The sequence below is a fragment of the Pipra filicauda genome, unplaced genomic scaffold (genome assembly GCF_003945595.2).
Source record: "Pipra filicauda isolate LSUMZ 115617 unplaced genomic scaffold, ASM394559v2 scaffold305_size881528_pilon, whole genome shotgun sequence".
Taxonomy (NCBI): domain Eukaryota; kingdom Metazoa; phylum Chordata; class Aves; order Passeriformes; family Pipridae; genus Pipra; species Pipra filicauda.
The window spans coordinates 688416-712834 of NW_024104427.1; the positions used below are offsets into that span (position 1 = coordinate 688416).

The following is a 24419-nucleotide window of genomic DNA, read 5'->3' on the forward strand; positions in this document are numbered from 1 at the left end:
TTTCCTTAGAAAATCTAAATTTTTTATTATACATACTGTATTACACTGAAAATACGTACCCAAAGACAGAATATTTTGAATTTACAACTGTACAAAAAAAAAAATAGAAAACATACGGGCTATGCTATAGATGTGACATTTTACAAAATGACAGTTTTTGTTAAAGGCACCAGATTCCCAGAGGGCTCTGGTTTAACATTTTTTAGTCTTTTTTTTTTCCAGTCAGATCTTACTATGAAAACGTGATTCACCCTTAAACTGTGTAGTGTCAAAGTCTCAAGATTTCTTTCATCTGGACAAGTGGTCTGCACTTTGACACAACTCAGCGAGAGAAGTGACCAATTCCACATGGAGATGTCAAGTAACTACCAAAGGCTCCTCCCCACTGCATCCTATGGTATTGAACTGAAAGATTAAATGGCAAAGCTAACAGCCAAAATCAGGTTAACCCACAAAATACAGGCCCAATACCAATGTTAACTGTACTAAGCCTAGACTGGTTTCTATAGAGATAACTACAGAGCACTAGAGAGCAAAAAAATGTTCTAGTGACAATTAAGATGGAATCTGTGTGTGATCAGAACTCTTGCTCAGCATCCTTCTTGGGCTCAGCTTCTTTGTTACACTCATTTACTCTTTCTGGTCCTCACAGCACTCGTGAACGAAAATGGAGCCAACAGAAACCCAGCACTTCAACTGTAGGAGAAGTTGTTAAAGCAGCCTGGGCAAGCACATATGTGCTCTTTCTCCCCTAAGACCAAGTTTGGCCAGGATAGGGAAAACACAAGGGAAAACACAAGCCCCTTTCATTGCCTCCTTCTCCAGTATTCCACACTCTAAAAATCGAACAAGCTATTTCATACCATGTCTAGGCTTGCACAGACAGGGGCTTCTCTACAAGTAAGGGCAAAAGAAACTGGGACATCATCCTTGCTGAGGAGCAGTTCAAGCTCAAACCTCAACAGTTTGGGCTTGCTATTTCCTAAAGCTTCATGCTGGGATAAAGGGAAGAGGAAAGGACACAAGCAAAGCTTGAAGAACTACTTCTATGGTCAACTTCTGGCTGCATCTGCGAGTCATTCCAGAGTCAACGAGTGTTTGGTTTAACTTACAGCACACACTGAGCCTCAGCTCCAGAGAACACATCCGAGTGAAGTGACTGAGTGTTCAAGACAAAAAATATCAAGTTCCAGGGTCAGATTTTGTTCTGTATGCAACAAGTCCAGTATATTGGAATTTCAATGTTGATGTTGTCCTTTCTGATTTGTCTGGCATCATTCCTACTTTCAGAACACTGATTTGAAGACTGAATTTGCTGAACTGAAGAGCTCTATGTAGTTTTACTCCTTACTGTATCATTTTAACGATGTTGCAAAACCTTCCCTTTGTTTAGGCATTTAAAACCACTTTCTAGATTCACAGATCAAGTTGAAGTAATGCTCTGATATTGAGGGTCATAAAGTCACTTTAAAAAATAATTTATTTTTGCAGTGTTGTCTTGTTCTAATGACTGAACAGAATTAAAAATATACTATAATTCTATTTAAAATTTCCATTTATTGCATATGACTGACTTTAGACAAACAGGCCTGGAGACCAACTGGGTTATGCAGCAAATACAAACAGCAGCATGGTTAAGCTTCCTACATACTACTGCACTCAGATGACTCCACTGCATCCTAGAAGGGCTTCTTGAAGAGGAGAGTGGCAACTGCCTCCACCCCTAGGTCTGAAATACAGACTTCTGTGCACCAAGAAAGTTTAGTGAGGGACTACAATTACTCTCAAGGAAGCCAAAAGAGCCACCACACGGCAGCTCCTGACTACGACACAGTTGCACAAGTCTTTCATCAACAGTTTACAGTGACAGTACATGCCCCTCAAGCCAATTTCCTAAATGCTCCTTCTTAAAAACTGTATTTGATAACTGTTCCTGCTTGCTAAATAAGCTGCAAGACAGACAAGTATCATATATGTTTACAGAAAACTGGTCTTCACAAGAAAGCTTCAAAATCTGAATGCAGACAAGAAAAGGAATGTCACTTTTCTTTAAACCTTTCTTTTTAAAAGATGAATATTTTCATATTCTATCCTTAGCCCTTACCATGTAACACGCTAAAATCAAATAAGTTATAACCATGATAAAGCATTCTACTGAACTCCTAAAAACTAAAACTCACTACTCATCCTCACTTGTCAGGCTGGTTTCTAGCTGTTTATAAAGAAAAGTTGCAATCAAAATTACAATCTACATTGTTTCTGAAATGGGGTAATTACGTGGAGGACAGCCCCGATGTGACAGTTATATGTGATTAACTTTCACACTAAAACATGCACAACACTCCTTAATGGCAGCAGCTACCATCACATAACTGGCCATCACAGGAGCTACAACATTCTGCATATTTGCTTAAATAAAGTTAAGAAATCTACACTTTTGGTCACATCTTAAAACACTGTAGAATACAGGGGTTCTTTTATTATTTATACTTGCCCTGTTCTGTTGGATAGTTTGCTTGAAAAACTAAAATTAAAATGCAATAAAAATTCCCCAATAAAAAACAAGACTCTAAGATGTCTGTTAGTATACAAATGTCCTATGGGATTTGGTCTGCTTTCTTTTTAGAGGAAAAAAAAAAGAAAAAAGCCTCATTTTGTCCTAAGAGTTCCACTTCAACATGAACCTCTAAGTCAGCCCCAAGGTACCTTCTCAGCACCACATCACCACTCTGCTACTCATCTTTGTATTTCTTCCTTCTAAGCAGCATTCCCAACCAAGCACAGCTCCACACACAACTACTGGCAGAAACCAGATGCTGAATCCAAGTCTCCTTCAAATGATGAAGCCAAGTCTCCCAAGGAGCAATCCTGATTTATGTACACAAGTCCTCTCAAATAAATGCCAGCTTTGTTTGTACTATTAAAGCCAGATTACACCAGTGGTGTGAACACAGTTATAAAGATAAAAATGTGCTTCTACTAGCAGGGGACAAGTATAAGGCACATTTATATGCCAGTATAATTGTGGCCACATTAGCGATTATACTGATAAAACTACACTGGTAAGAACCACAGCTACAGTCATTCAAAACTTTTTGGGTCAGGGCATGGTGATCAAACACATTATGACTGTTCAACCAAACAAACTAACACTGCCTCAGGACAACAAAACTACTACTTCTTCTCAGATGTATGTCTCAACCATTTCTAGGGCCATTTCTAAATTAAGTTTCAATTGGTCTTGAGATGAGTGGTTTCCCTTCCTCCCATCCAAGTTACGCTGTGCAAAGGGTTTGCTATGCAAGAGCTTCAGATGGACTTCAACCCCAAGACTTCCATGGCAAAGAGCTGTCACTTCCAGGCAGTGACAAGCCACCACTACTTCTTTAATTTCGACAGTTTTTTTCCTTCAGAAAGTTATGATACTTAGTTTCTCTCTATCTCAAATAATGCCAAATACAGATGAACACATGCTGGGCATGTACATTGACAATATAGCGAGTTCGCAAAGCTGCTCAATCTCATCCTATGACCCAAGCACAAATAAGCTAAACATACAGTGGGTACCTTTAGACACTGACATACCACCCGCAATAGTTATACTGCAGCTGAAATACAAAGTAATCAAGCACTGACTTGTGGTGCTTCAAATGTCTGTTCTTACGACAGAACCCATGTAGCCAAAGAAAATGTTTTTTACAATAAAGATCTGTGCCCTCAGTTAATGGTAAACCATGAAGGACTGTGCAGTCGTCTTCTCTTCCAGCACTAGGCAGTGAACTGCTCCCATCTGTAATCTTTTTCAGCATCTTGAACTGTAGGAAAACAAACCACAACGTCTCCCCATCAAGATCATCTTTCCCTCTCCCAAGATTAATTAATAAAAAAAAAAAAAAAAGAGTGAGTTTGACCCCATCTTCTGTGTTCACTGAGCCCAGTTTGGTTGAAGAGCCACAGTTTCTATTCTGGAGGGTAATAAGAAATGTACACACGAATGCCATTTTGTACAGTTGACATACACTATGAGCTGGTTGACTCTAAGCTTGATTTGGTCCAGTCTGCTGTTGCTGCATCTCTTAGGAAACATTAGTTATAGGTTTGTACTTCTTGAATCTGGTCCATTCACCAGTAGCATAGTTCATTTCAAAGACCGTATCAACCAACATAGTGGTGCTGCCCGTGCCATCTGCCTTTGGTAAATCTTCTGTATGCTCACTGAGTTTAATTTGGATGATGTCACCTTGCTCTTGGCAAGGATTCTCTGCAGAAACAAGAACAGAAACAAATTATACATTTCAACACTGTATTAGACAAGTTAAAGAGCACTTAAAGGGGTTCTTATGCTTAAAAAACCCAATACACAAAAAACAAACCTCAAACCCCAAACTGAGCAAAACATAAAGCCAAAGATCTCCCTCCCTCTATACTCCACAGACTGAGCTTTAAGGATAACAAAATCAGACCCCTAAAGATGAAGCCCAAGGCTAAAGTAAATGGAAGAATAACAGAAGGGGGAGTAAAACATGCTAGTGTCATTTCTCTCTGCCTTGAGAGTCAGAAGAGAAGCTTATATTTGAATAGGAGTTGGTAAACCTGAACTACCAGACTTATTTTATTTAGGATACATTTTGTAGTTAAATGCCTCAACAACTTTTAGCTGTTCAGAAAGCCAAAACAGCTTCACTGAAACCACTTGTCCCAGACTCAGTTCCATGCCAGTAGAATATTAAATGTTACACTCCAAGGTATTCAAATGGTGTTCAAGAATATCAGTCGGCAGTTATTTACCCAACCTTCAGAAGGTGCTGACGTTATTACTGAAGAAATTCATATTGATATATTCTTTTCTGTATGCGTGAATATATCACACACACACTCTTCCAAAAATACTACTTTATCTTACATTACAAAAAGCTGTTCATGTAGCTGTGAAAGTACACTCTCCTACTGCAATTTAAAGTAGCATCTAATACTAAAACCACCATCATTAATGCAAGATACACCAAACTTAAAGTCCAAGGACAGTAACTCTACCCTGGTCATCTTTGTTAATTTGGATTATTGCATTAATCTAAATGTATGAGTCACATTTAGGCTCCAGGGCTCCAGTGATAAGAACCCTCAAATACCAATTTAGAAACCAGAGCTAGTGCAGATGATGGAGTTCACTTAAGGACTCTTAAGTCCCTTCTCATTTTACATCCGATAATCTTGTAGGTAAAACAGCTTTGGTCTATCAAGGCCAATATATAACAGGATCCAGCTATGAGACAGCTTATCTCCCTGTGATTCACTGCCCCAGTGGTTATCTAAAGTCTGAGACAGCAGTTGCTAGCTTCTAAAGCAAGGAGCTAGCCAAGAGGTTCTGTATTCCCAGCTTGTACCTGGACTTGCCACAGAAGAATTACATTCACTGCTCTTCTAGACAGTGTACAGGACCCAACCAGGCTGTTCAAGGTTGACCAGTTGCTTTGTTTCTCCTTCAACCCCAAGCTGTGATTTTACAATATGTTCAGTTATGTATATATCGTGTTCAGCAGCTGTTCTGACAAACTGTTTGACTTATGGGAAATAGACCCTAAAAGATCCACTTCCAGGTAGCTAGAACTATAATCCATAAAACTATGTCCAGTCCACAGTAAAGGAAGGAGTCCAGCATATACAGGCAAACCTAAAGCAAAGTCTTACAGTATAGCATTTCTAAATGTGTCTGTGTGAGTGCGTTGCAGATTTGGGTATTCAGAAGCAAGCTAAATTAGTCTCAGTACATACCTCTGGATCCTGCCATGAATCCAAGTATAAGAGCCTTTTCTGGCCTTGTAACTTTGTTTGCAGTCTTGAACATTTCCTGTGCAGCATACATTTGCTCCCTCTGCAACAGATACAACAAATGTCAATTCCAGTGGAGAGACACTGCCAACAGGGACCACATTAATAAGCATAAAAGAATATGGTGAAGTTGGTAGGACCTACAAAAAGTAAACAAAAAAAAAGCCCCTTAACATCAAGGCTTCCTCCTCTTTTTTAATACTTGCCCCTAATACTTCCAGCAGTGACAACTGAATTCTGAAAGTGGAAAAAAAACCTCCACCTTTAAATAGTTACAGAAACATGTGAGAGACTTAATGTTTACATTATCAATTTTGTGGCCTTTATGGCATAGGAAAAAAGAAAAAAAACACAATGCTTCCTCTACGGTCCGACAAACCCAGGTTTGCAGTCATTTCAGAGAATTTTCTTTTTTCTTTAATAAATGAAGTAGAGATACTGTAAAAAAAAATTCACTCAGCTTCTTAAAGTTCAGACCTTGCAAGCCAGGCTTACAGATGTGCTTAGCAAAGTCTTCAGATCAGTTCCATCTTGAATTAGTTACCTACTGACCTTCAAGCATGCATATAATATATATCCACATACCAGGAATAAGATGCCTCAGGACATATAATAGCTGTTGAGTTTAGTTTCCTCCCCACCCTCAGGCTTTGAAAAATTTGCAATGCGGAGTGACGAGAACAGAAATAAAGGTTTTCATCTTAGAATAATCTATTGATATATTTTCTCCTACCACAGCAGTGACAAGATCCTTTTAAGCAGCTTACATTATGTAAAACTGGTTGGGCAACAGCTCTCCTGGAAATACACCTTTCTCCCAGAATTCTTTTTAATGAGTAAAACAACATTATTTTCCATTACAAATAGAAGTAAATAAAAACATCTTACTGCGACATTAACACTATACAACTAAAAATGTTGTGATTAACATTAAAACAGCGATGCTAAAAAAAACCCACAAAACATTCACATTATCTTTGGTAATAAAAAAGCAGCCTCGACCACTCCATGATCCAAAGACCAGGAACTGCCAACATAGTAAATGAGATCAATAATAAAAATTGGCGTTTTCCAACCTACATCAAAAGCATCAGTCAAAAAGAACCTGGTTTTACTTACTGTGAGAGAGAGGCTTTTCTTCGGTGGTGGCTGTTGCTGAGTTTGGGGGGCCACTTGTGGTGCTTGTGCCGCAGGGGAGATGGCAGGAGGCGTGGTGGGTGTGAGGGGTGAGGTAGGTGTAGCTGCAGGTGGATTAGAGTTACTGTTGTACATGGGTGTTCTTTGCTTGAACTGTGCAGGAAGAGTTGTAGTAGCATTGGGAGCTGCAGGCTCTTCAGTCTGTCTGTTAGTCTGCAAGGCCTCTCGTGAAGAGCCAGCTGCAAAAACCAATCAGGATAATTAAAAACATAATCCACAAATAGGGATTAGCATTACCAATGGCCTTTAAAAAAACCCTAAAAATTCTGATTATTCCATTTTAGCACCACGATTCAATATGCTAATATCCACATGAAGAATTTAAGAGCTAATGCTTTTTCCACTCGATTACCTTTAGCAATAATTAGACAACAGAGTAATTAGCTGTCCAATATGGATTACACTATATTTAGTATCAAATTTTATGTTTAATGGATATCAGACTTATTAAATTGAAACTGCTTTATTTACTGCTTAGCTTATATTGCTGTAACAACTGTACTCTGATCCTACCAGGACTATTGCTGTACTGTTATGCAGAAGCAAAACCAAAAATATTCCAGCAGTTTTTATCTAATGTAGCAACAGCTTTCAAAGGAACAGTAACTAAGCCTCAGCCAGTAACAGACACTGAAAATACAAATATACTTAAAGAGATGCCAGAATTAAATGTAGTCTTCACAAATCACTCGTTATTTAAACACTAACTGCTAAGAGCATTAAAACCACACAATATCGACAAGTCTTAACTCCGTTCTTTCTCAAAGTTGATCCATTCACCTGCACTAAGGAAGCTACTATTCCAAACCTGGCTGCAGGTAGAGGGAACTTAGGAAATCTCAGTAGCTTGATCACAGCCAATGGTAACTATCCAGTGGACACTCACCAGTTACATTCTTTTGCAGCTCTTAGACACAGGCACAGCTGCTTAAGCACCCGTCCCAAACCCCATGGGGTTTAATCTGACCTGTTCACACTGTGTTCACAGCAGACTCTAAGGCAGGTATCGATGAGAGCTACGCTGACACCCTTCAGATCAGATTTCAGAGAATGAGAGGTTTACAGTTCTCCATCTCAGCACAGACACGGCATTGCTTTAACAGTATGACTATTATCCAGTGGATGTGAAAGGGGACAGTGAACAACTGAGAGGACAAACATTTGTACCAATTAGTTACTCCTTAATTTTGTACTGTTTGATTACCAGCTTCTTCTCTTGTCATAATAACTGACTTGCATAAAGTAACAGGGCTTAATTATGGAGCCTCAGATTATATGAGACCAAATCTGTGGATCTTCTGTGTGCATCTTATATCAAGGGAGCAGTTTTATATTCCTTGTCCATAAGAAAAGCTAAATATTCTATACTCCTAAAATAAAAATAGAGAACAGACAACAGGGAATTTTAAACTAGACTTTCCCTGCTGTTGAACACAATGCCAACACTCTGGAAAATAGTACTAGCTGCTGACACACTGATGTGCTCTTGGCTGTGTTCCTCCTAGAGATGCCAATTTTCTGCCAGAGAAAGCTGTGCATGGACCTTCAGAGAGATTCTAAACTGTTCAGAGGCCAAGTGAAATGACTGGGGTTTGCATACACATTTTTCTGTAGCGACCAACATCCCACAGCTCACAAGCAAAAGTAAAATTAATGTATTAAACTGAAATGCTGGTTCTCTGTTAACAACCAGACCTGGTAATGAATCTCAGTCATGCACATCTGTGAGTGCAAATTAATACACTCCTTTAAGACTTTACACACAGCAGGGACGGAAAAGTAAAACCAAGTGGGTTAAAAATAAGACGTGTAGAAATAAAGGATTTGTACAAACTATTTTTTACTATCGGCAATTTCCTAGAATTGAAAGTAACATAGCACTTTTTCAAAATATGCAGGAGCTCACAGATAATATCGCAGCTATTATCCATCAGACTGTTCTACAAAGGTAAAAGGAAAATGGATGGCTTAATCCTAGACTGTGTGAAAGCTAACGTGCACTTGCCTCTAGAAATAAATCTGACTCTTGAAAGCAACTGTTCTCTAAGTGCTAGCATATGAATGTTTGTATGGAATATATACTCCAGACTTATGTTTATTACTGCTGTCTCTTTAGGGATTAAAAAAGCTGGATTTTCTATTACAGAGTAAGAAAAAAACCAAATCAGTAAATCGTTTTACTTACTTAACTAGCAGTCATTTTAAGACTTAAAGCCAACAATTACATTCTTTATTTAGGTTAAATGACACGTCTGGTTACTTCAAACCCAAAGGTTGGGTTCTTCCAATGGATTTTTATACTTCTAAGGTGGAGTTTCGCTAGAGGGACAGTAGGTTTATAAATAAAATAGCAGCTAGACAGCAAAACTGTACAGAGTTGGAGGTAGTAGGTCCAAAGAGCAAAAATGTGTCTGTTACCTGGCTGTGTTTCAGAGCTTGGGATATAGGAGGAAGATGGCACCACGCTGGGGGTAGCAGGTAAATAACTTGTAGAAGGTAGTGCAGGCTCATTGTTCAATGAGCCAAGTTTCTACAAAAAGAATGAAAATAAAGTGTTAAAGCCACACTATATATTTCGCGTGCTGTTTCTGAATTTTAAACACAATTTCAACATTAGTTTTATTACAATATTCCTTTTGGGAACTCAATTACTGCCTCCTCTGTTAGGAGTCCTACCTAACGACCTGTTCAATGCTAACTTTCCACTTCAGACACTGGAAATTTGTGCAGATGGTACTCTGTGAAGAATCACTCTATAGAATTAAGTGACCTTCTGCCTGGGCAAACATGCTCTTCACTATTAGTAAGCAGAAATCTGTGTTCATCCATGGGCAGAAGACCTACTAGAGTATCAGCAAGAGAACACAAAGGCCTCTGGGACATAAGCAAGCAGAAGGCAGCAGTGAACAGCTCAGGTAAAAAACCTTGTTCCCACGGAAAAAGGCAGTGAACAGCAACACAACGGATGCCATGTAAGATCAAGCCAAAGAAAGCCACACTTTGTACTTAACTATACATGACACTGCATATATAGTACAGTATCTCTATCAGGATCTTCACTGTCCAATCCAGCCTTATAAACAAAAGGAAAGAAGAGGAAAGAAGTTTTGGGGGAACATGTCTAGCACACAGATAATTTAAGGTAGCCTTACTGGATAAATGATGGGCATTCTGTAAAATGTGGAGCTTGCTAAAAGAAAGATACTCTGAGCATTCTGCAGAAAGATAGGCAATGACCTTCACTGCTGACTCTGGCCTAGCAATATCTGCCTGTATACTGTTTTTTGGCATGTGTTTCTAACTCAGAAGTGGGGGCAGGACATAGAATTCTTTTAAAACCTATGTCCTGACAGAGAGAAAGTTGCATGACAGTTTCTATACCGTACCATACCTGAAACAGGAGGAAAACAGCCTACACACAACTCTTCCCCCCTCCCTTACTGAAGTACTTCTAGCAACAGGTTTGCTCTTTTTGGGTGAAAAAATTATGTAAAGATTTTTATATAAAGAGGCACGTTTAAAGAGTAAAATATCATTACAGTGTTTAGTTGGTTTAGAGTAGCATGCATCATGGTTTGGTTTTGGGGTTTTTTTTTACTAGTTGGTTTTTGTTTGATTGCTTGGTTTTACCTGTGTAGACACAAGGCCAGCAGCATAATCTGGGGTAGCATTTTCTACTACTGTTTCTTCTTTGGCTTGTTTTTCCACAACTTCTGTATCTATTGCGTAAAAAAACAGAAGTCAGTTCAAGAAAGTTTTCTGAAATACTGAATTAAATATACTTTTTAAACAAAGATATAAAAATGCATTTCTCAAAGTCTGCTAAAACACGATTAGAGAGGTATATGCTGAAATAGATAATCTCCATATACAATTTTATAATCAAACCAATAATGTACTGAACCACAATGTACCAGATACAGTAACTGAGTGATTAGGCAGAACTGGCTAATTTTTTGACATTAGAAAGAATGAAAGCCCAAGCAACAACTTAATTCCAAATATGGTTTTGCTGAGGTTTTTTTTTTTTGTGAAAAATACAAAAAGGTTGTTTTGGAACAGATATACTGACTAGTGCATCTTCTTGATATGGTTAAGTAGAGCACTGCACTGCCACTTGACTTAAAAGCATGATAGTGCATACTGTTCACTTGCTAAGATCTCTCAGCCAGAATTTTGAAGAGTGCTCCAAGTTTTTTCAATGTTACTTTCAATTAATTTACTTCTACAGCCAGTAGAAGTAAGCAGAATATCTCAGAACAATTCCAGTACTGAAGCCACTCACACACCTCTGGGTTGCCCAATGCACAATGGATGACTAGCTCAATCCTTTCCATGACTGAGTTACTGGGCACAAGGCAAGAGGAATGGGAGCACTGAAATAAAACAAATGAAAATCTTCCCCTAAAACATTTCTGGGTTGGTTCACATCATCCTCCTGGTCTTTAAAGTTTAGCTTCGGTTAAGTTTTACCAAATTGAGAACAAAATGGCACTGCAAATCTAGATCCTGTTTGCAGGCATATTGACAGCCTTTGTAAGAAGAATGCTGTACCAACCTAATGTCTTTCTTCTTCTCTTTGCTTCACGGCCAGCACCAACCATATCCAGCTCAGAGATATCTAGAAGCTAAAAAGAAAGACTATAAAGAACTTAATAACCACTGTTAAATGTATGTAGTTTAAATATCGTCCTTAGCTCTTTTTCTTTAATATATTGATATTTAATTCAAAACAGCACCAGAAACTCACTTTAGACGAGGAAGGAGAACTGAGCAAAAAAAAAAACCAAGAGCCCAAGAATGAGCGCACCCACCTTTACTCCCCTTTCTTTGCGCAAAGGTGTTCTTGAAGGAGGAATAGGAGTTCTGTTTCCAGAAGGACTAAATACACTTGGTGCTGAAGTACTCCTGAATGGAGCTTGTTTTGGTATTCCTTTGAGTGGTGCTTAGGGAAGATCAAAAAAAGCAACAACTGATACACACATTTAGTTACAAAAACCATATTCGAGTTTTTCAGCTTTTTCCCTTCTTAATGCATTCCCTACCTCCCCTTTAACTTCAAATGTTTATAATGTGGAACTGTCTATAACACACTGCATGTCCCTCAGACGTCAGATTAGGTTTTACCCTTCAAAGAAGGAGTAAGAGCCAATCTCTAGGCTAATGCTTGCAACCCTGTTCTACTTGAAGTATTCAAATGGGTGCACTCATAGCAAAATCGACTTTTCCTACACTCATTGATGCTTTCCTTACTTGTAAAAAATAAACTCTGAACACATAAAATGGTATAGGACTTAAATGTTTTGAATCCAATTATTGCCAAAGTTGCTCTTTGAATTTCACGATCTGGTTACTTGGTAAAACTGTATTTAATCAAAGATTCTCAGCCAAGCTTTTGCAGGGCTAAGGGCTCATGTCTAGTGAAAAGGTAAACGAGTGCTTCATACAGGGGTTTGAAATTCTAGAGCTGCTGTTTGCACAAGAAGTGAGGACCCAATTTGGGTCTACGGTGCAAAGAGAACACCTGCTGTCTCAGTCAGTCTCAGCAGAATCAGCTACCCTTGTAAGCAGCTGTTTTCCCCCCAACTCTACACTGCTGCCCTTTACCTCACACTTAATGCTACTGCTAAATACAGCATTCTTTTACCTACCAAAAAATTAGGGACACATATATATTATCTATCAGGTCTTTGAGCCTCCTGAAAGTCTCATCATACTCTTTAAGTTGACGATAAACACAGAACCTTAGTTTGATGTTAGAGACTGTATCCCTCTACATGTTGTACTGAAAACCCTTTCACCACAGGACAACTCTGTGACTCATGTGAGTAAATTCCAGCAGAGCAGAGCAAACCTCAGCTGGTGCCCAACTCCTATTTCTAGAGACCACCTGGCTCCAAAGGCCATGTCTAAAACCTGGTTTTATCAGTTCAACAGCTAAACAGAATGCCAAGAACTAATGGTCATTTTCTATACTGGGACAACTTTTAGTTCAAATTACAACCAGACTTTATGCATTTCCTGCATGAACGTGAGGCCAAACTTTGGTCCTCAAAGCCACATCTTAAATAGCATTGACACAAAGTACTTCATAGCTTCTACCCACAAAACCAAGAAATCACTCAAAGTTTCACACCTCAGCATCACATTGGTGGCCAGAAAAGTGATGTGGTGGCCTGTGCAGTGATTTAAAGTATGTAACTAATTTTGAGTTCTCCTCTTGCTTCTAGTCAAAAACTTATTTGAAAAATTCAGGAGTTGGGAAACTTCAGCAAACAGTTGAAATCTCTTAATACAAAGCTGAAGAATCATTATAAATGTCTGTCATGTCCATTAAATAGAAGTCACTGCACAGCCTTGGCTGCAGAAAACACACTGTCCCCCTTCTTTCTCCAGACAGAATTCTACAAATGCAATATAGTTTCAGTCTAGTTCACAGCACTTCAAAGAGCACAGCAGACTACTGTGATCCACTCAGCTCCCTTTTGGAGCAACATGGCTTAGTCAGGAGTTATTCCTGGAGTGATGCAAATTAAATTCCTACCAAAGTCTACAGGCATGATCTGGCTGCATACATTTTAGAAGCATGGCAGATATACTTGCCATTTAAAAAAACCTCCACACTCTTGTTCTTTCTGACATGTCAGAAATATTTAAATATCAGGAGAGAGGGAGGCAGAAAGGGAAAAATTCTTTGCTTCAAAAATAATTAAGTTTTTGTAAAAAAACAGATGGTAATTTTATTCTTCATCAAGGCCGTTTTATCAGATTTTCTTTCTGAAAAGTGATGGAAGTGAGCCATACTTGTTGTATCTATCTTTTTGACCAGTCCTCTGCCTTTGGCATGGAAAGGCACTCCTGCAGTCTTCTTGAGCTGTTGTGCAGTTTCTGTTGCTAAAAAGAAAAAAGCTTTAGTTATTACAGAACCTGTGTTGAAAAAACACATTGCTTCTTATAAAAACGTTAACTAATACATAAAGAGAGGGGAATAGCAACAAAGAAAGAATTATACTTTAATTAAAATCCAGGTCATTTATGTGAAGTTAACACAGTATTTGGAGAAAATGCAAAATCAATGACTATGCAACTGACAAGGTGATCTAAGCTAAAAGAGATTACCAAAATAAAATAATTTCAATCTCTATTGAGTTAATTGTCTAAGCTACAGATAACATCATAAAAAGTTACAAATCTTGTATTTAACCAGATCAACTGCTCAAGTCACACGCAAGAAAGTAGCAAGTTGCTGCAACAGAACAGCAGCTACAGTAAGCTATTTTAAGATCACTCAGTTCAACCAGCGACCAATACCTACCTCCATGTACACATATGCTGCCTTTTTTTAGTGAAAACCTGTTTGGCTTTCACACCCTGTATAGCCAATACTGAGCAAAAGGAAAACATTAATTAGCAGCTCTTGCTCCCTGTTGCAAAAACACACGGCAAAATAAAACTGGGTTCTCATTTTACTTTTGTTTCAGAAGCTTTAACCAACGCTGTCCCTCACAAGTCCTCACATGTTAAATATACCCCTGAGAGAACTCATCTGTGCTTTAAAAAGCCACAGCTCTTTGTATGCCTTGAAATCTGAACAGCATTTAAATTAAGATTAGAATTTTAATGTAATCATGGCCGAGATGACTTGCACCTGCTCTCCACACATCAGTCCAGAAAAGAAAAATTTAACCAAAACTCTTGTAACAGAAATTTTTAATGTATATCACCATGTTGGAGAATAAGACTGAAGATAAATTTTCCTTTCACCATTCAATTTGCTACACAATCTTAATACTACTTACACTTCTGCAAGAGTTCAGCTCTGAGAGTGGCACTTTTAGGCTTCCTTTTCAGCTGGAAGTGTTTCACTGGGGGAGTAAGTGGCCCAGCTAGTGTTGTCAAGGCATTTTTGTTTAAGTATTGGCATTCCAACGGCAACATAGCTGAAGTTTCACATTCACTTACTGCATAAAGAGTTAACACAGTACATGGGTATTAGCACCTCTTGACAGCTAATTACAAAACATTTTACAACTAGACTGTACAGGTGGTTTTAAATTTTAGATTACTTGTTTAAACACCAAGAGTAATTTAGTTCCAATTATTACACAGTGTGTAACCAGTTATTAGGATGTTTGTTTTTCACATTAGCTTCATAAAAGCTTCCATGTTAACTATACCTAGGCAAATTACAGGAATCTTAAATATTCTACTACTGTCAAAAAAGATAAAATTACTGCATCTCAGAGTCCTTAAAAATTACACATGAAAAGGAAACTACTGAATAAAGTCCAAATCAAGTGTGAACAGACAAATGATTGTTTGTTTAAAATAAGAAAACGTTTCCACCTCCAAGTCATTTTATTATTGTTCTGCTGCAATCCCAAATCCAAAATCATGTCTGCCCATTTATGCCTGAGGGCTTTTTCTAGGCAGTGTGCTGAAATAAACCCACTGAAGTATGAGTAGTTTTGCATCACCATTTACTCCACTGCTTGAAGCAGCAACTGTGCAAGTGCCTGGACCCACATTTTCAGCTGCTGGGCAATCTGCAGCTATTTGGACACTGGCAGCATAACTCTTCCTGAGGTCAGTCTCCCCTCCAGCACCTATCACCTGTTGCCCACAGGACTTCCAGCAGAGGCAGCCCACCTGCCTAGTGCAACAGGGTCCTTCCACACACACGACGCTGTCCACACAAGAAAAACAGGGACTTACTGTCTTCTTCAGTACTAGGACATGAGACAGCAAAATAGAAAACCCTCTAATTATTGCAGTCACTCAGTTGTTACCCATCAGTGCACACACAGCCTGTCTGACACTAATGAATCCACATTAATTTGTGTGTTGCCTTGCACTAAGACCCAGGGCAATACCTGACATGTAAATTCTGATGATGCGTGAAAAGACATTTTAGGAAGTTACCATTCCTCAAATATCACAGTTCCCAGTCCAGTAACATTCCATGTCATAAACTGTGGTGGTTCAGAGACAAGACATGCTGCTTGTCCTGGTACCTCTACTGTTAAGATAGCAAGACTGCAGATGAAATGACAGGTTGTTCTTGAAAAAAGGCACCATATTTCTGCAATTTTCACCAACAGGAAGGGCTTACCTTTCTCTCTAAGCTCTCCTAAAATATCTTGAACATTGGGATTCTGTTCTTCAAGATCAAGGTTAAGGGAGCCAGTATCTGGAAAGGATTTTAAAATATCAGCTACCATTAAGACCCAGGGGTCTGAATCCAAGGTAGCGAGCTGGATAATTTCAGTCAGTGCCCCTTTCATCTAACAAAAAAAGAAAAAGAAAATCAACCAATTGGAAACAGTTTTAAACAGGTTATAGTTGGATTTATTTTAAAAAGACACTAGCATAAACATGCACAATGTTTTACTACTGGGGAAGGGAAGAGGGAGATTGTTTCCACAAAGTTATACATTAACTCTACAATTAAGTAAAGAATGAATCAAAGCAATTTTTTTCTAGTGCTTTCAGCCAATCTTACTCCAGTTTGTTTTGAGCTTTTGGCAGCACAAAGCTTTGTTTAGCACTGAACATTTTTACTAAAAGCAGCAGGTCAAATTCTTAAATTACCATCTCCTTATGTTCTACACTCATACTCCCAGTGTACCCACACCTTCTATTCAGTGATAAGAATATCACCTAGAATACAAGTTATTTAAACAGGCATCTAAATGAAGATGTGCCCCTTGCTGAGCTACAGTATAATTAAGCAGACAGACCGTATCTGCATCATAATTAAGCCCTCAAAATAATGTGCTTCAGACTAATCAAAACTGTACTGTTTGACAAAAATTATGTATTACATAAATAAACACAGGACTCTATTATGTCAAAAGTACAAAGATTTTCCATCTACCCAGAGTTTCTATAGTCAGAAAAGTTAATTTTCTTTATGCACCTATCTTGAAAAATGCTAAGTAATGCATAAGATGAATTTAAAAAGTCTCATTGTCACAGTAGTTTTTTTAATTACTAATTGACATGTCTGTTGGCACTATGAAATTAATATCAAGGTGACTACAGTCAGGGTCTACACAGTGAATCTCTTAAATGAGTGGTTCACTTCATTCACAGGTAAGCTGAAACCCTTAAAGACTGAACACTTGCTTTTTTAACTAAGTACGTTTTCATGTAAGCATTACAGCATTAGCATCAGAGAACTAAGATGTTCGAGATGTACTGCATGTCTATCAAGCCACAAAACATAATGGTAAAATTACATAAAGTAGTTAAACATACTCTATCTGTATGATATTAACATTGAAGAATGTACAAGCAAGTATAAGGAAATATGTGAATTTTTATTTTTCACAACCCATTGTGGCACATACAGCTTAGTTACAGTGTACATGCTTCTGAACACAGGAGGACAAGAAACTCATCTTCACCTTTATGCTGTATTCCTTTCCCTTTATTTAAAGCCAGTCTTTTTTTTATATGAGAACATTTAATCAAATAAGCTTATTCTACTCATACAACTTTAAGAAAAAGTTAAACCTCTGCTCCCCATTCCCCTCATCCACTTTTAAACTCAGAAGCAAACAAATACCAACATTTCTCAATTCCTTTCACCCACACAATGTTATTGGCCTCTCACTTTGGAAGGGTTTACAAGTCCACTATAGACCCTGTTTGTCCTTCACCCCCTGCATGTTCCAAGGCTCACAGTAACGTGCTTGTGAAACGAACAGCATCAGTTCATCCGACAGAAAACCAGCATCTCTCCAGCTTTATGCTCAACCAGTTCATTGGTGTGCCTGACTGCAGACACACAAACACCAGAACCACAAAAACAGTGGAGCAAGAAGGAGACTCAACATGAGCCAGTTGCCACTGATTTGCTTTGGGTTAAACTGAGCACATAACCAGGACCACACACTGTTTAATGCGTTGTCCAATTTAACTGACGCGCACCCAGTGGAAAGAATCCACCTCTGAAGTCCTAATCTTCACTATCCTCCACTGCTCATTTCTTTTTCAGTAAATGTAAGCCCACCATAACCTCCACACAGATTTCTCATTCTCTCTAACCTAAACATCTCATCGAAAGTCACTTCTACAGAAGAGAAGGATGTCTGTGAACACTATCAGAACAAAGTCTTTTATTCTCCTATCCATCCTTCAGGAATCAAGGGAGTGATTTATACAAAACACCCGAAAACCTAAAAGATGCCATGAGAGCTAACGCATTTATAGCTTTTATAAGTTTTTATCTGGAAACCAGTAATGCAGGTAAGTGCACAGAATGTGATTTGCTCCATCAAAGCAAACTCAGGCAATAGCTAGAAGAAAGATGTCTCCTGTATCCTCACAGTTTACCCTTCATACCTGCTTCACAAAACTCCTCTTTATACCAAAAATTCACAGAGCTACATGCCTATACCGTGTAAGTTCCTAAGAGCTCTTGTCTGGGCATGTTGCATCCCCACTGTTCTCAGGATTAAAGTTCAGGCAACCTATTTATGCCACAACCCACCACTATACAAGCCTTTGGTTCCTTCAAGAAAGGAGCCCAGAAACAACTTGTTTTCCTTGCACTGGGCAAATAACATTATCACAAGGCCTCAAGGCAGAAAGAATGTGATGGAAGAACAGTCACTGTCACGCACAAGGAAGCAAAGCACATTAACTCGTACTGTGAGCTAACCAGAGACCTTGCCTGAATAGGGGTTTGCATTTAACAAGCCTGGATTCAAGTTTTGACTCAGGTTTGTCTTCAAATGGCAACTTAAATACATGTTCCCACTTCACTGTTCAACTGGCAGCTGAAAAAAATATACTTCATTTGTGGTTTGAGAATGCCTGAAATGAAACTTAAAATAACAGGGAATCCTACAGACAGTTTTTGGGTCACTTTATAGAGCACAGCCATAATCCCAAACTCTTAATTGTCTAAGATTGCAACACTGGGTCAGTAAAACTCCCTTTAGCTCCAACCAGCATCTTGTTAAGCATGAATGTCAAGATCTGATGCAACATGTTCTGGCATTTTTCTCATCTGAAACTTAAGCATCTCAAGTATTTTTCTCAGCCTGCTGGCACACAAGAAAAAGCAAAGGGCAGGACTCGAAATATCTAGCAAAAAAGGATCAGGTAGGATGGAAAATGTCTGGGAACAAAGGCAGATTAATAATGGCTGTGCAGGAAGAATACACAAACAGGACTGTGGGAAGGAGTAAAAAAGGAAATGTTACTAGTAAGGCATAACATGAGGGTTCTGATATGACTTCTTGCAAAGAATTCCCGTTCATTTGCTTTATATTATGCCCAAATTAATATATGGGACTATACATCTAGACAACTGCATCAACAGGTGGCTAATCAACAAAATCAAGTTTTAATCTTTCAGGGGCCATAGAGGTGATATTTAATAGGTATCTGTATTATTATTATAGAGCATTTTCATTAAACTAAAAGCACTGGATTGAAAGTACAGTATTAATATTTACACAGTACAAAACAAGGATGGATCGAGTATCACTATGGTATTTGGTTTGCATTTTAATCATGAAAAAGAGTAGAAGTGGCCAAGAGTGCTATTAGGTTAAAATATACTATATTACATCACAGAATAATTAAGAACAGTAAGTGCAGGCCAAAAAGATGCAGAGCAGCCTGTCTGTTCTGAACACAGGGAAAGGCAAGTGTCATGTGCCCTCTGACTCCTTTGCACCAGTACTCCACAATTCCCACTTCCATGAGTAGATGACTCCTGGTTCACATAAGCCAGAAGGAATAAACAGTTTTGACTTTTGCTCTCTTGCAGCTACTGTAATAAAAGGGCAGGCCCCTGCTGGGGTAGGATCTTCCTCTCAGGATAATTCAGAAAGCATAGAAGCACAGTCCTGATTCCAAACTTGGTTGTAACATCACAGTCTAACCCTGAACAAACAAATTAAACACTGGCACAGAAAGAAAAAACTTGCATTTGCCATTGTGAATCAGGTTAACAAGACTATAATATACAAAATAAACAGAAGTAACTGTTCTGCCAAATTCACAACTGAAACTCTGGTCAGCACTAGACTGAGCTTTAGGCATCATTTCAAATAAGTGCAATTATCTAGAAAAAAATTTAGCAGCTGAAAAGCTGGGAGGCTGTGAGATTCAGGAGTTCCCAAGTTCTGCCCAGAGAATTACAGTGGGAAAGGGTATTTTTGATAACTGCCTACAAAACACAGCTTAGGATGAAAATGAGAGCCAATTATTCTTACTAGTCAGCAGGAACAAACGCACAGTAATGAGGTTCCCAGCATGATAAAAAAAAATGAGGTTTATTACCTATCCCACAGGAGTATTACGAGGATTAAGTCACTTAAATCTATATAATATTTGTAGTGTTGAATGAAAACATTATGAAAATCGAGAGATATTACATATGAGGAAAAAAACCACTTAAGTGAAGGACTGAGCTTTCAAGAGAGCTCATTGAAGATTCACTTGTCTAGACTGAAGCTTTCACAGAGATTTAGAAAGGACCAGCAGGAATTAAATCCCTTCTAAACCAAATACCACCACAGTTTCCTTGATTTCCACATCACTTTCTACTCAAATGTCTTCTCACAAATGGTTTCCATGTTATCCTAAGCCTTGGTGAAACTGCTATCATAAAGAAAACAAACAAACTCCAAAAAGAGTTTAAGGAGAAACAACCGAGACGAATCTGTTATCTAGAGAGGGGAACATTTAACATATTCTGTACCCACTGTCGAGGTTCCCAAAGCTTTATAAAGCTGATGCAATATATTTTCCAATACAATTAAGCTTCCAAATGCCAGCTTAGTGCTTCTTGCACATGATCGATACACACTGGCACATGGCAGGGAAGGCACACATGTGACTTTCCAAAGAGATTCATTAAGTACTCTCACAGTTAAGTTTAATCACTTTCAGATATGGGAGTGATTTCCAAATGCCTAAATTAATTTACAGGCAGCTACAGGTACCCTGTCCTGGTGCACTTCTGCTGGCAGGAAGACACCACGTCCAGCACTCCACAAGACATTGAGTAGGGGCTGCTGCAGATCCACACTGAACACAAACCTATCTCTCTGTTTTCTGGGTATCATAGGCAAGACACTCAATGCCAGTTAAGATATCAAAAAATCTTAACAGTAAGTTATGTAACAAATCTCCACAAATGCAACTATTTTAGCAAATTCACCACAAATGATGAGTGTCTGATAAGACAACATCCCTTTCTGTCAGCAGTTTGTTACATCAGCTATTTTTACCACCTATAGAAGGAAGTCTATAATGATAATAGCAGGCCTACTAGCGATGTTAAGGGTTTCTGACTCATGAGTTTTTCCATTTTTAACCACTTTTTAAAGCCTTTCCTTCCAGTTTAAGAAAAAAAAAAGGAAGTCACATCCCTGAAATAATTAAGATGCTACAGGTAGATCTCAATCAAGCATGATCTGTTTACAACGAAGGATGAAATTTGTTATTGAATTTGTGAACTCTACCAAACTGAAAAATTCCACAATATTTTGTTACAGCAGTAACAAGAGCTTTGTATTTGGAACATTCTGACCGCTTAAAGGATACACTAAAAGGCACAGCAACTACCTTAACACACCTTATCTCCACAGCTAACAAAAGCACAGATCCATCCTCCTCAGAATTGGTTTAAAACGTGGGGGTTTTCTACCCACCCAGTGAACACTCTTGTAGCATTTCAACAAATTATTTCAGATTGCTTGAATGCTGCTCCCTCAAACAATTGGCATGAGTGTTATTTATGAAGGTCCCTAAGCTTTTTGAAGCTCTTTTCAATCTAAAACCACCACTAATTTGATAGCCTTTTCTAAATACTGCATTACTCATTTCTTCCAGGCTACTTGGATTTTCACACTTACTTCAGAACAATTTTGCTAACTCACGAGTTCACACGACCTCCCATCCCCCCTTTCTGGCCTTGGTTATTTTGTTTGTCCAAAATACAGCCTCATTTGTCACACACAAGGGTGACAGCTTATGCACTGGACATTAATATCGTGTTTAAAAAAAGAAAATTAAAAAATCAGCATTTACGTGCCAAACAAGAATTTTTTTAAATTGACACCAGTGTAACAAAGTGAACAACCACTCAGATGCACGTGGCAAGACAAGCACCGATGTACACTAAATTATTGCTTAAAGGTGATGCTTGTCCACTTTCAGCTTAGAAGTGCACAAAAGCTGAGCATACAATAATCCAACTTAGATACCACACCCTGTCTAGTATATATGTGTATAAAGCCTAAGCAGCAGCTGTGTCCTAGCCAAGAAAGAGACTGGTGCAAGCACAGCTGAGAATACCCTGCACAAGGGGAGGACTAACTACACACTGCTTCCATGGTTGTTACCAGGAACTGACACCTTACACGATGGAAGTAGGAGGGGAATTCCTCGAATCTGGCTGAACAAACTTAAGATTTCTAATCGTTCTCCAGATATTGCACCAAACATCAATAGGTAAGAATAAGCCAGGTATGGTCCAGGGCCAAGGGAATAAGGTTGCAGGGCCAGCTCAGACTCGAGCCAGCCAGTTTATTAGCTGGGGTGGGAGAGTAAAGGAAAGCACCAGCTGTTCCCAGAAAGGTGAAGAGAAGCAAATAAAAAGCATGGCAATTTTCCTCAAGAAAACCCTGGCTCCAAGAGGGTGGGGAAGAGCCCGGTTCAGTGCAGACCCCAGATCTTCCACTCTCAAAGTTTCAGCACTTGCTGCTGTCCTTCTTAAAGCCGAGATGTTCGACTTGTGACACCTACACAGCTGCCAGTGCTAAGGAAGGAGTGAAGGAAGCTCCTAAACGATCTCGCCTTTCTGTCCTAGCCCTACAACAACCACTGCCTCAGAATAGCTCTCTCCCCCAAAAAGCACCCAAAAGTGTCCTAAAACACAACCCTGTGGAGGCACACGATGGCTCGCACGTCCAAACTGCTTCTAAAAGACTAATGCCAGCCAGGGAGTCCCCAAAGCGCAGGAAGAGGAGGAGGAGCAGCAGCAAAGCTCCCACTCCACTCTCTCCTTTATCACGGGCAATCTCAGCGCTTCCCCTCACAGCGAGTCCTCCCCCTCCTCGTCCGAGAAAGTCTGCAGGGGAGAGGCGGGGATGGCTGTGGGGACCAGCCCCACCACACAGCCCTGCCCGTGAGGGGCAGCGGCCGCTCGGCTTCGTCCCCCAGGGTCTGTGGGGGAGCCCGGGGTGTCCCCTCCCCGCAGCCTCCGTGTGGACAGAAAAGGGCGGGCGGGGGAAGCGGTGCTGGCGCCGCTGCCCCTTCATGCCATCTCCGATCTCTTTTCCTCCTCACACACACCCGCGCCGCGCTTCGCTGCGGCTCCCGCCGGGCTCTCACCTCATCCACCGCCCGCCGGGGCAGGTGCAGCATCCCCAGGAGCAGCTTGAGCTTGACGGCCGAGGAGAGGCCGTGGAAGCAGAGGCGGATGTTGTCGATGACCGAGGCCGTGAGCAGCGAGGCGATGCTCGGCGGCGCCCACAGCTCGTCCGTGGAGCCCAGTTTGTTGTGCAGCCACAGGCCGGTGTCGCTCTCCCGCATCGACGCCATCTTGGGAGCGGGGCGAAAAAAGAGGGGATTCTCGACGGGCATTTTATGAAGGCACCTAAAGGGAGGAAGGGAGGGGGTGAGGACCCCTGCGGGTCGCCGTCCTGTTCGTAAGCCAAAATGGCGGCGCCCAATGAGGTTGCGCTACGAAAGGCGGAGGCTCTGCCGTAACCTAAAATGGCGGCGCCCACCAGGCAGAAAATAGCGAGGCTCCTCCATTCCTCGGGCAGATGCAAAATGGCGCCCACCGCGGCTTTTCTTCCGTACTGCAAGATGGCGCCGCCTCACCGCAGAGAAGCTCTTCTGTCAGCCTCTCATTGTCCCTCACAGCCCGCCCCGACTCCTCCGGGGCTCTCCAGGGCCTCGAGAACCGGGAGCGGGACGCCGAACCACCGCGGGGCAGGACGGCGGGGCTCGGAAGCAGGGCTCCCCCCCGGAGCCGGGCCGACCACCGCGCCTCCCAGCACAGCTTTTGGCGGAGCACCACGTCTCCTTCCCACATGGCCCCGAGGGCGGGTCACCCGCTCCCTTAGCGCCCTCCTGCCCTTCCTATGGCCGGACCGTGTTCCCACCCAGCACCGCCGGTAGCTTATTAGCGTTAAGGGCCCCTTAAAGTGCCTCAGACCGCCGCCATGTGCGCTTCAGGCGCCGTCCGCCCCGCTCGCCAAGCCCAGCTCCGGCCAGGCGGGGAAGCCCCGCCGTGGTGCTGCGATTTGACAGAAGCTGTCTCCCTCACGATTTTCCCCAGAGTTTTGTGTGCTGGGTGCTTCAGCGATGTAGGAGGTTACCTCAGTGTCTGCAGCACTAGGGGTAGGCACTCAGAA

General features: G+C 40.4%; 1 protein-coding gene across 1 annotated transcript; it reads right to left on the reverse strand.

The window, feature by feature from the left end:
• NELFA (negative elongation factor complex member A) lies at positions 1–23957 on the reverse strand. The gene is made up of 11 exons (XM_027715554.2): positions 23389–23957; positions 16139–16310; positions 14826–14987; positions 13831–13920; positions 11841–11971; positions 11585–11654; positions 10657–10745; positions 9445–9556; positions 6949–7205; positions 5773–5872; positions 1–4261 (listed from the first exon to the last, which is right to left on the reverse strand). The coding sequence occupies exons 1-11, from the start codon at positions 23638–23640 to the stop codon at positions 4077–4079; spliced, it is 1620 nt and encodes a 539-aa protein (XP_027571355.1). The 5' UTR covers positions 23641–23957; the 3' UTR covers positions 1–4076.
• Between the last annotated feature and the right edge of the window lie 462 nt (positions 23958–24419).

What these genes read in the sequence shown, in the direction of transcription:
- NELFA (XM_027715554.2), bottom strand. Translation starts at nt 23,640, where the DNA reads ATGCCCGTCGAGAATCCCCTCTTTTTTCGCCCCGCTCCCAAGATGGCG. An exon ending in AGGAGAGCTTAGAGAGAAAG is followed by an intron (nt 14,988 to 16,138) that starts GTAAGCCCTTCC and finishes CTCTTTATGCAG; the next exon opens with TAAGTGAATGTGAAACTTCA. An exon ending in GCAAAGAAAGGGGAGTAAAG is followed by an intron (nt 11,655 to 11,840) that starts GTGGGTGCGCTC and finishes CTTTCTTTTTAG; the next exon opens with CTTCTAGATATCTCTGAGCT.